Genomic DNA, 12,083 nt, shown 5'->3' with positions numbered 1-12,083 from the left:
AAGGATTGATGTCAATAGACTTTTGAATTGTCTGATCATCAGAGAGTCCGTGCCCTTGTTTCAGTAAATCCCAAGCAACCAATTTGCTCACCCATTTCTGAAATCCACAAAGAGTGAGATAAGAAACCATAACAAGCAGATTAAGCAACTGTTTTGTTTTTTTGAAGGGATGCTTTTTGTTGCTACCTCAAAGCAAAAATCTTGTCCGAGGATACTGCTATGAAGGGGCTTGACAAAGACTCTGTCTTCTGTGCCAAGATCCAGCGTCTCCACAGCACTACCAGGGCTCAGTAAAGATTCATGTGAACGAGATTCTTTCAGCTTCGGTAAGCCACGGGACCTGTACAAAGGCAAGAAGTTGAAATAAGACACTACAGAATAAAAAGGAGGTGTTTGGAAAGGACTTTTTACACTTGCCTCACTTTGACTGTAGTTTTTGGAAATAAGATACCACTGTCTCATGCCAGACAAGGTTTGGCAGATCCAGAAATTCAGAACTATTTTCCTTGTTGGCACTCGTACTCAATAAGTGCCTTTATAATCCGTAAATAAAATAATACATGTTCAGACATGTCTTAAATAAATGCCAACATTTCACAGAATCCAAAATCCTGCTAGTAACAAGCCTTGCTGATGCACTGAATCACTTCTTCCTAGAAGTTGCACACAAATCGTCTTGCTAGGACAAGAAAGTGATCTCTCTCATACTGTATAATTTCTCCCTCCAAAACTACACTATGTGCATGTCCTGTAAAGCAGCAGGCTGCCATGACCACAGAAAGCATATGGATCTAAATATCTACATATCACATTTATACCCAATTCTTCCTCCAAGGAGCAGGATAACATACATCTGACAATTTCATCTTCACTACAATCCCATGAGGCAGAGTTGGCTGAAAGACAGTTGGCTCAAGGTAACTCAGGAAGCTACACTGTTTTTAAAAGAAGGGCTATCTTCTATCTTCTAGGGCAGGGGTGTCCAAAGTTTTTGGCAGGAGGGCCACATCGTCTCTCTGACACTGTGTCAGGGGCCGGGGAAGAAAATAATTAATTTCTATTTAAAATTTGAATAAATTTACATATGTTTACATAAGTGAATATATTAAAGATGAACTTATATGAATGAATGAAGGTTTTGCAATAGCTCAAGGCCTATACAAGGCCTTGCACAAAGCAAGGCTGGCCTTTTCTTTGCTGCCGCTACTGCATCACAGACATGAAAAAGCAAACAGTGGAGGGAGCCCTCATCCCACAGCTCACACAAGAGGTCAAACAGTCGCCCTCACTCGAGAGCAGTTGCGTCGGGACAGTGCGGGCTCCAACAAATCTCCGGAGGGCCAGAGGCTCATTGGAGACTGGGGGTTCCCTGAGGGCCACATTGAGAGGCCTCGAGGGCCGCAAGTGGCCCCAGAGCCAGGGTTTGGGCACCCCTGTACTAGGGTAAACATTCTATCTTTTCTTTTTTGCAGTACAGAACACCAAAAGCTTTATTAAAATTTATCAATAAATACCATAGAAAAAGTGCGTTTTCGTTAAAAAAAATTAAATGCGCTTTGTTTAAAAAAATCAAGGTGGCTTACAACTACCAGATAGAAAATGAATAAAACCAAAATAAAATTAATGTTCATATACACACCCCTCTGTCTTTTATCAAATAGAAACATACAACAGAGATGAAGTGAAACACTGTCAGACTAATATTAGAACTCCCTGCATCATATGTTCTTTTGTTTCAGTCTGATTCCAAAAATTAATAAACAGTTACCAGATATTTGATGCTTCCTTTTTCATAACTGATTATGTAATGTCAACTTACTAACAGCATAGGCTTCCAAATTTTCATTTCCCATTGCATTACTGAATGCAATGAATTACTTAACGGTAATTGTGTATTTTGTCAATTATATTCTTGCTGCAGCCAGCATATAATTAATCAATACATAATGTCCTGGACACAAGTGCCCTTGCAAAGAACCTGATAGTAGAACTACTGGGTTCATTTGACTTGCACACCCAAAGTTATAAATATAACTTTTATACATTGTATAGTATTAATTCAAAATTGAAAGAGTGGATTACAATTGCCACATCTTCAAAAGGTTTCTAATATGAAACACTATGCAATCTTGTCATAATGCATAGTTTTATACTATAGCAATACCTCCAATAATGTGAGCACAGTGCAAAACTATGCCATAAGATACACATTAATAGGCAGGAATCAGGCACTGATTGGCCCAGAATGCCCTGCTCCCATTGGGTAGAATGGCTGTCAATCAGGTCAGGACAAAGAGCATTGTAAAAACTAAGCTGAAAGAAGCTGCTTTAATCAGAGGTGTGCCTGTATTTTATATAGATTTTCTTTGAAAGATACAAATGTAAGAAAATTAGAAGAAAAAACCCATACTTATTACAACATGAAATCCCCTGTTCTACCCTACCTACATGGATTCAACCAAGTTTGGTAACAGCCCCCGGGCTTCTGGCTCTTCCAGTTCATCTGTTGCTTCCTTTGGGTCCATAGCAAATGCCTCCACCAGTATTAGCATTCAAATTCTTTCTCGTACTCATCCTAGGCCATGATGAACTGAGCCATTCCTAGACATTATGTGTGCAGCTTCTTACCAACAACTCAGAGTTTCCTCTAGCACCCATTTTTCCTTGCCTACTCCTTGGATAGTATTACTATTATTATGGTTTAGTCATAAAAATGGCACACTCACCCTTAAGTGATAAAATCAAAATATATAACAGTAATTTAAAATGAGCAAAATGCAATTGTTTCTTCGAAAAGTCTGAAGATAGCAGAAATGGTAATACCATAGCTAAGTGGGTCTAGCTTAGTTCTAGCCCATGCGGTACTTTGCTTTTCTTTATATTGCATCCCATTGACCTGAATCAGCTGCCAGTAAAACCCTAATTATTTTGGGTCCTTTTTCATCTCATTCAATCTATATCTGTCTCTGACTGATCAGCTGACTGTTTTTATCCTCCCCCCCAATCTATTTAAATCTAAGAATGAAATAGATTAAAGAACGGTTGTCTCTAGGTACCAGACTGTTAGTGGTGTAGTGATAATACACTACACCACTTTAGTGTATCACTGTAGTGATAATACACTACACCACTACACCAATTAAGCAACTAGAAGTGATTTGCTGGGTCGGCAATTACATTCTGGAAATGTTTGGCCCTTTAAAGCATTTTTTTTTGTCAAGAATAAAGCAAAAACAAGGCTGACTATGAGTGTGCTTGTCTTGATTGCTGCCATAGGATAAATACCACTTCTGTGGCATCACCACCAAGCAGCTGCATGAAAGCAACATGAAAACCTTCATTAGCACAACAGGCTTCTTCTTCTGCAAAGCATTGAGAATACTTCAAACACACCCTACTTTGAAGCAACAGGCAAGATAGGGAAATGTTTCCTTCCATTTGTGTGTTCCATAAAGAGGAACTGGAAACTTTATCCAGATATTAACATTGTTTTTCTGTTTTTAACATATTCAGAAACGGGCAATACTGCTTAAGAACCTAAGAAGGAGAGTAACCCTAAGCATGCTGACTTAGAAGAAAGTTCCAATGATTTCAATGAGGCTTACTCTCAAGTAAGTAGGACTGCAACCTCAATGTCCTCTAGATATCTTTGAAACAGCAAACATAAAGCCAGTATATCTCTTTATTAATGACCTGACAGTGAATGTTCATCATGCATCTAATCTTAAAGAGGCAGTCTAAAACGCTTTTATTTTCTCATGGATGCCGGTGTTATCCAAAAAAAGCGCTGAAAGCAGTGTAATAATGGTGTTATGTGCTTTTATACCAAATTAATATTTTAATAAATTTTAAAGTATTTTTATCAACTGTAATCACTGACATATAGGTGGTATATGAATTGCTATGGAAACAATCTGGTTTAAAGTGCAGGATTAAAAAAAGACCAACGAACCATTAAACATTTGCTTACTCATGAGTAAATGTGAACATGTAGCTCAGTTTCACATTCCATAGGGTTCAATACTTTTATCCGCTGGGAGGGAGGGAGGGACTTCCTTCTTGAGTGTTTTTGGGGCCTGCGTTCATCGGATCAGGACCATTCTGATGGCGTTGCATTCCTCTCGGCCTATCCTCTCCGATGGACCAAGGCATGGTCACCTACTCACTGTGGCTCAATTTCCCTTTCCATAGGGCTCCATGCATTTTCTTTGGCAGCTTCTGAGCATGCTCAGAAGACTCTACCACCAGTTCAAGCAATACAGTTCTGAGGAGTCAGGGGCTTAGAAACATAGTCAGAAGCACTTGGGATGATCCACAGATCCACTTGGGAGCACCACAGCCACTTTAATAGGTACATGGTGGAGTTATTTCTTTAATTGAGCAGGATATCACATTTTGTCATTTTATAAACTCAATTTCACATTATGACAGTGTTATTTCACAAATTCCATTTTAGAATGCCCCTACTTATAGTACAGTAAACACTGACAGAGGGACCAGAGAGGACCAGAGGAAACCATATGTAAGTCATTCTGAGAACTCCTTGACTAGACTTGAAGAAGTAGAGTAGTGGGAGTGAAGTGGTAGAGTGCACTGTACCAGGTTCAGGTTTAAGACAGGTACTATTTTGTTGTTGTTGTTAATAATAATAATATTAATAATACAGGTATTTATATACCGCCTTTCTTGGTCTTTATTCAAGACTTTATTCAAGGCGGTTTACATAGGCAGGCTGATTAAATCCCAGTAGGGATTTTTACAATTGAAAGAAGGTTCTATCTTCCAAGAACCACAACATTCAGATGTTTCTTTCCGATCTGGTCGCACATCCTGGCCTCCATCCTCCCACGCTCAGAGCAGATGGAATAGCTCGGCTTCAGCTTGTCAGCTGCTTCAAGGTCGCATGGTGCCGGTGGCCTCAAACTGGGGACCTTGTGGATGTTATCTTCAGGCAAATGGAGGCTCTACCCTCTAGACCAGACCTCCTGCCCTTAATGGTCCCTTACAGAAACATATTCACTGTTGGGGGAGAATTCTTCTCCCGATTGTGCTAGTTTTCTTCTTGCAGGGAATTTTGTGTGTATGTGTATAAATTCTCATTCCAAATTCTCACTTTTACTAATTTTAAATGCTTTAAAAGTAGGTAGGTGATATAGTGTCAGCACATGCAGCCACATTATTTCTAAGTATTCTATTTTAAGATTACTTAATAAGTAATCTATTTTAATTTCTGGAAAATATCTTAAACACCAAATGTAATGTTTTATGTTTGTATGCCGTTATCAACAAAAACAAACACCAGTAGTAGATAAGAATTACTATGTCGACCACGCTGAAGAGCTGGATAAAAGAATGAAAAATAAATGTGAGGAAAACATTAAAAACTGTTGACTGCTAGTTTCAGAAGAGCAACTACATTAATTTATTGCAACCTAAAAACCAAAAAGTTTTGTTTTCTGGGACATGAGCTTTTGTAGTCAAAAAGCTACTCATCTTTCTTTCTCTCAGGTAGGCACTCACTTGCTAAAACTCATGCCACAAGGTATTTGTAAGGGCAGAATGCTCACTGAAGCAAAATTTCCTCTTTCCCCCCTCGGCTCAAGAATTCTGTCCCCTGAAAAACTGCTCTGGTGGGTTGGGAGATCCTTGAGAAAAGAGTTCTGTTGAGTGTTGCAGGATTATGGGCAGATTGGTGAGAATTTTCACACCATCTAACCTAAGAAAAAGTTACGATACAATCCTAAATCCACAAGGTTCTTTGTTTGGAATCATTACTAACTCATCAAGCCCAAATTCCTTGTGTCACAATTAGATAAAGGCTGGAATATTGTGTCATCGTGCAATAGACACAATATTCCAGTTCACTGTATTTCAGTTTTAGAAAAGCATCCCCAGTCTATTAGTGGACATCATAATGATAAGTTAAACAGAAGCAGAAAGTCAATGCTGGATCATTTCCATATCTCTCTGGAGTTAAAAAAAAAAAAGAATAAAAAATTTCCTGGGTTTGGGATTATTTGTAATACTGCTGTAGTTTTTAATGTCAAAAGTCTCTTATTGAAAACTGAAATTTCTTTCTACAGGCATACTTTATATAATTCAGTGTTAAATTCTTAATGCAATAATAGTCTTCAATAAAACTAACAGACAGCAGATAACATTTTATCACTGCTCCCTCTCTCCTGTAGAGTTGGTACATTTTTTTTGGCACAAGTCTTATACTTTTAACAGCGGTTCCTATTACTTCTTCCTCCATGACAGTATGACTTTACCAGCCTAATTTCCAAGAGTCAGGCATTCAGAAAGCATGGCAGCAAGGCAAGTGAAACCAAAAAATGGCAACCCTGTCTTCCTGCCCTCACCCAAATGTCAATACCAAACATTACTAACTAAGGGCCCAATCCTATCCAATTTTCCAGCACCCTTGCAGCCCAAGGTAAGGGAACAAATGTTCCCATACCCTGAGATGGCCTCTGTGACTGCCTCCCCGCCACAGAAGGAAGTTCACGCTTCGTTGGCACAACTACACTGGCCCTAAAAAATTGGATAAGATTGGGCCCTAAAGCATTTTTAAGACAAAGCCTTTAATGCTAAACACACTCCAAAAAATCTTGTTTATCTTGCCTGGGACCAGCCACTCTGATTTATATCCTTTAAAGAATCCTTTAAAAGAGAAATAACTGACATTTCAATTTACACCAAGTACATTATAAATAAAAGACAGCAAAACCTTAAATACCTCTGCAAGCAAACCATGCAAAAACAACATCCAGAGGGGTAGCCATTTTAGCCAGCAGTAGCAAACACAACCTGGAGGATTAACCAATTTACATTTGTTAATTGTTAGGGTACTACAACACTCCATTAATTCAGAAAAAGCTCTCAGAAAAAAGATGACAACCTATATGAATGTCCATCTGCATCATTTTAAAAGCTGATTGTGCCAATGCAAACATAAAACCTTGGCCATGTATATTTAAATACCAGCTGTGATTAGACAGATCATACCTAAAATACTTTTGAAAATATACACACTTATCAGTCCTTCCATTTTGAATATTCCCAGCTAAGGACTGCTAAGATTAGAAATCCCTTTTTACCCAGCCTCCAGAATCCAAAAGAACTGTAAAACAGTGAGGATTGATATCAAAAACCTGCCTCCATCACAAACTCCAGTTTGCACCACGGGGAGGTACTGGAGGATAAAGAAGCTCATAACTACAAAGCACACATTTTTATATACAGCTCATATCATTAACATTCCATTTACAAATAACTCATTTTGATAAATCCAGCACACCTACATGAAGCAATTGTACAGCCACCTGACTGTGCAGCCCCAAATCATAGCAGTGCCATGTGTCCTGATACCCGCAAACCTCCTCCTGTTTGGTTACATCTCAGAAGAGGAATTCCTGACTGCAAAGGGAGCAATGGCCAAATCCAGAAGCAGACAAGTTGCAATTGTTTCAAGTCTAAAGTTTCATAGACAAGCCTCCTGAAAGAGCTAGAACAAACAAATGGGCAGGAGGAAAACCACTCGGTCTGCACAGACAAAAGTCATCACCCGTTTTCTCCTCATCTTGCACACACTGTATTCTGTCCCTAAGGTGACACAAACAAGGTTCCTAATGTGTGCCCAGCTCACTCAGCCCTGGGCCTGTTGCCATGGTGTTGTATCTATAAGGAGATTAGAGGTGGAAGACAGCAGGGAGAAGCAGCAGCCTACAGAGCTCAGGGAGACTTTCTGCAAAGGTGACCTTTCAGAGAAGAGGAATGAGTTCCTTCCCTTCATTTCAGCACGCTAACCAGACACGAGATCAAAAAGAGAGGGAGGCAGGGAGGGAACAACCATGTCTTTGCATGGTCTTGTGGGGCAGAACAGCAGCACACTTGAAACATCCTGTTTACCTTGCCTCACATATGATTCCCCCCCCCCACTGGGAGGCATTTATGATATCCCACCAGAGGGGTTAAACCCTAACAGCTGTTCAGCTTCCTGTTCAGCTTCAGTATTCACCACTCATCATGAATACTATTTTCTAAGGTGCCAGATCCACTGAAATGTGAATGAATTCATTTGATCAAGACTGAGATGGAGTCTTAAGTATGTGAGGAAAACTGCTGCTTTCTCCATCTTTGGTTACAGCAGTGGTTCCCAACCTTTAGGAGCTAAGGCAAAATTTGGAGACAGAGGGGACCACATGCAACCCCCCCCCACCCTTGTACCCAAAAAATACAATTAAATTTGTAATACATAAGAATATTATTTAATAATTAATGTGATGGTTGTGCTTGCATTTGCTTCACTAGCTGTGAAAGTCTTGAGTTTACATGGAATACATGGAACACAAAATAATTTCCCCCCAACTCAGAGGTTTTCATACCCACCCAATTCAATCCAGTCTCTTTTCCCCCACACCAGACCACATTACACACAGCCCTTGCCTCTTTTAAGTGTGAAAAAACACCTCAAAAAGGGAGAGGGTAAGCACAAGGGGATTATAGAAAAGTCATGCAAGGTAGTTAAATGAGCTAACAAAAAGCACACACATCCCTCCACAGTTTCTTTTGTTACACAGCCCTGGCCCTGCTCCCCCCACATGTGAGTCCAGAGTCCTTAGGAAAGTGTTCAACACAATTTAGGCAGGTCGGTCCTGAAGGAGAAGCACCAGCTCAGAGCGACATCTCAGAATGGCTGCTGCATGTCTCAGGAAGAAAAGTCCTTTTGGTGTGCACTGCAAGGTCTTTAGGGGGATAAAGCCTCTCTTCACTTCCTGTTCTAATTGCTGTGATGCTCTAGCTGTGGACTACTTTGGTTGTAGCTAAGAGAGTGTGAGCAAGCCTATAGGTAGGCTGCAGTCACAAAACAACTGCTGCCTACTCTGCCATTAGTCTGTGGAACTCCTTGCCCCAAGATGTGATGATGGTGTCTAGACTAGATGCCTTTAAAAGGGGATTGGAGAAATTTCTGGAGAAGTCCATCACAGCCACAGTGTGACTAACAGCCCCATTCTATGCATGTCTACTTAGAAGTAAGTCCCATTATAGTCAATGGTGCTTACTCCAAAGGTAAGCATGCATAGGATTGCAATCTGAGGAGATAGGGGAACTGGCCAAGTGTGGGGTGGGGGAGGGCTCCCCATGGACAAAGCTGCTGCTGCTCTCTGAGGAGGAAAAGTCAGGGGTTATACCTGCTATACTTGGCTACGGTGGTGCCTGTTCTGCAACTTCTGGAATTGCTTCTCCCCAGGTGGGCAGCTTGCAGTAAGACAGCAGAGATGCTGCCTGTTTCCCTCTCCAAAAGGGGTGCAAAAACCTGGTTGCCTGGATCCCTTGCTCCACCCCTGGCCGTTAGAAGAGCACATCCAGGGGGCCCAATCCTGCCAACTGGGGAGGGGGTACCAGGGCTGAGCATATTGTTTCTCCCCTCTCCTGCTGCCACACTGCCTCCAGCTCCCTTCCTCTGTGTTCCCTGGCCAGCTGGAGTCCCAGGGAAACCCACTCCCAGGGAAACCCCCCCAGCCAGCCAGCGATGCCTTTGGGAGCCTGCTCCTCCTCATTACTCCCATTCCTCCCCCTTCTCAGGTCCCTCTCCTCCCCCCCTCCTCCTCAGGCCCCGCTCCCGCCCACCCACAAAAGGGACTTCCCAGGCTGGCTGGAGTTCTGATCTGAGAAACCAGGCTGCCAGGGCTCACCTGAAGGCACATGGTCAAGGAATGGAGGCAGTAGGCTGGAGGCAGTGGGCGGCAGGGCACCTCTCCTCTGCATGCAGCTGAGCCACGAGGTTGTACAAACACGCGCGCACCTTACAAAGGCGCCTGAGCTTCACTTTTTTGCTTGTCTGGGCACTCACAGACAAGGAGGGAAGGGAGGTGGAGGGGGGAGGCAGGAGACGAGAAAGGCTACGCTCTGATTGGTTCTGAGCTGCTCTGATTGGCTGCTAGCGCTGCAGAGAATTTTCTTCTGCCTGCAAGGGCATTTTTTCTTCTTTTTTCACCAGAGACATCGTGGACCACCTGGGGGACGCTGCGGACCACCAGTGGTCCACGGACCATGGGTTGGGAACCCTAGGGTTACAGTGATAAACCCACTAAATGGTTTCCCACACAAAGCAACCATATCGTAATGTTTGTCTCCATAACACCACAAAGCAGAATGGAGAAAACATGGAAGCAGTCAGGCTAATCACTGAGGCAGACAAATAGCCCTCACCATGTGAAGCAGCAGCTCTGATACAACTACAGTACTGATACAAGTACAATACACAATGCAGTTTGAAGTTAGCAAAACATCATTCTAATTTGATTCGTGATACTGTTCATAAGACAAATGTTAAAGTATGTCCTAATTCTCCTGACCTCTTCAGAGTTGACGTCTTAGCTCCAGGGCCAGCCCATCCATGAGGCCAACTGAAGCAGTTGCCTTAGCCAGCAGATTGGTGGGGGTTGCCCACCAACTGCTCCTCTTTTTTCCACTCCATGACTGGAAAAGGAAGAGGGGTCCAGAAAGGATGACAAAATGCAGAGGGAAGCAGAGTTGATGTAGGGACAAGAGGAGATGAACCAAACATGATGAGGAAGGGGTGAAGCAAGGACAAGAGCTTGTGAAAATGGTTTAATCAAGGGCAAGACTGCATCTTCCGCTTCCACTCTTTATCACACCATGCATTATAATTATATATAAAAAAGGCATTATAATTGTAAAAACCTCCTGGTTCAAACACAGTTCAGGTTGTATACGGTCACTGCTTTATGAAAGAGCTGTCTTCCTTGAAAAATAATAATTTGGTCCTACCACAAAGCAGAAATCTCATTTGATGTTCCAGGGCTGCAATTAGCAAGAAGGTTTTGCCCAACCCCTCCATCTTTGAGAACCCAGATAATAAATCAAAGCCACTCTACTTGTTTTCTAATGACCAGTGATGATGGTAGATTAAAAGAGTCTTTCCCGTATTAGAGACAAAGATATTGGAAACATGAGTGGTGCTTAGTGTCTCTGTGAAGACTGCAGTTAATCATGGGGAAGTAGGATTACTGTAAACAGGAAGATCATGCAGGCACACAGGGTGGCAGAGAGGCTGTCAGGGAGCTGGGGATGTTTGCACAGATCTGTTTCTTCTCAACAGCTCAATTAAACACCCAAATCCCTATTCCAATTACACTTAACTTGGACTATTAACCTTTCCTTGGTTACCTAACCAGAGTATAAATAATCTGACAGAAGGGAGTTTTACAGCTGCACAATATCTTTCATCTCATACAATGAGGTAGAGAATTGGTAAAGACAGCATCTTTCATTGTGCCAACTCTTTTCTTGTTCTTCATCCTGTATTTTATATTGGCATCCTTGCACACCTGACAGCCGAATCCTAATCAATTTTCCAGCACCAATGCAACTGCAGTACAGCTTGAATTAACCTCTCATTCGGCCATTTTCAACCTTTTTCAGCTCATGGCACACCAACAAGGCACTAAAATTGTCAAGGCACACTACCAGTTTTTTACTTACATTAAATCACTACATTTCAATTAATTTTTAATTAATATAATTAATACAAATAAATCATTACATGACAAAGAAACTTGCAAGAAGCTTGGAGAGGAAAGTATATGTGATTCTGGAAAGGAGGAAAAATATTATTAAAGTGTCATGCCAGGAAGTGCTGGCAAAGAGAGGTCAGATTGAGCACATAGTGGAGAGATGTGGGGTGAGGAGCAATGAAGAGACATGATTGAAACAACTGCAGAATTCAGCTGGAGTGGGGGGGGAAGAGAGAGAATGTGAGGCAAGTGATTTTGGACCTTTGGAAGGTGGGGACAAGTTGAGGGGAGGGACAGTAAGAGAGGTGCTAACTATGATTATGAGATTTGGGGGGGGGGAGAATGTGCCTGTGGGCGGGAGTGGGGTGAGGAGAAAAGAAGTGCCAATTGCCTGCTCGTGTATTTGAGAAAAAAGAGTCCGACCAAAATCCTATCCATGTCTACTCAGAAGAAAGCCCCACTATAGTCAATGGGGCTTACTCCCAGGTAAGTGTAGATAGGATTGTGGCCCAATGCCCTTCCCCTAAAAGGCAATAGGCA

At 41.8% G+C, this 12,083-nt stretch overlaps 1 protein-coding gene across 7 annotated transcripts in view; it reads right to left on the bottom strand.

Annotated features, from left to right (window-relative positions):
* The window catches only part of RASAL2 (RAS protein activator like 2), a 336,215-nt gene that overhangs the window by 68,128 nt on the left and 256,004 nt on the right, over positions 1-12,083 (bottom strand). For 6 of the 7 annotated variants that reach the window (XM_066622767.1, XM_066622763.1, XM_066622764.1 and 3 more), the window contains one exon: positions 187-340. In XM_066622767.1, coding sequence (XP_066478864.1) covers positions 187-340 — 154 coding nt within the window. Of the gene's footprint in view, positions 1-186; positions 341-7,304; positions 7,513-12,083 lie in introns of those variants that run through there. The other variant, XM_066622769.1, reaches the window with a different exon arrangement.

This window comes from Tiliqua scincoides, chromosome 4, assembly GCF_035046505.1.
Source record: "Tiliqua scincoides isolate rTilSci1 chromosome 4, rTilSci1.hap2, whole genome shotgun sequence".
Lineage (NCBI taxonomy): Eukaryota > Metazoa > Chordata > Lepidosauria > Squamata > Scincidae > Tiliqua > Tiliqua scincoides.
This window is presented reverse-complemented; position numbering and strand designations above follow the sequence as displayed.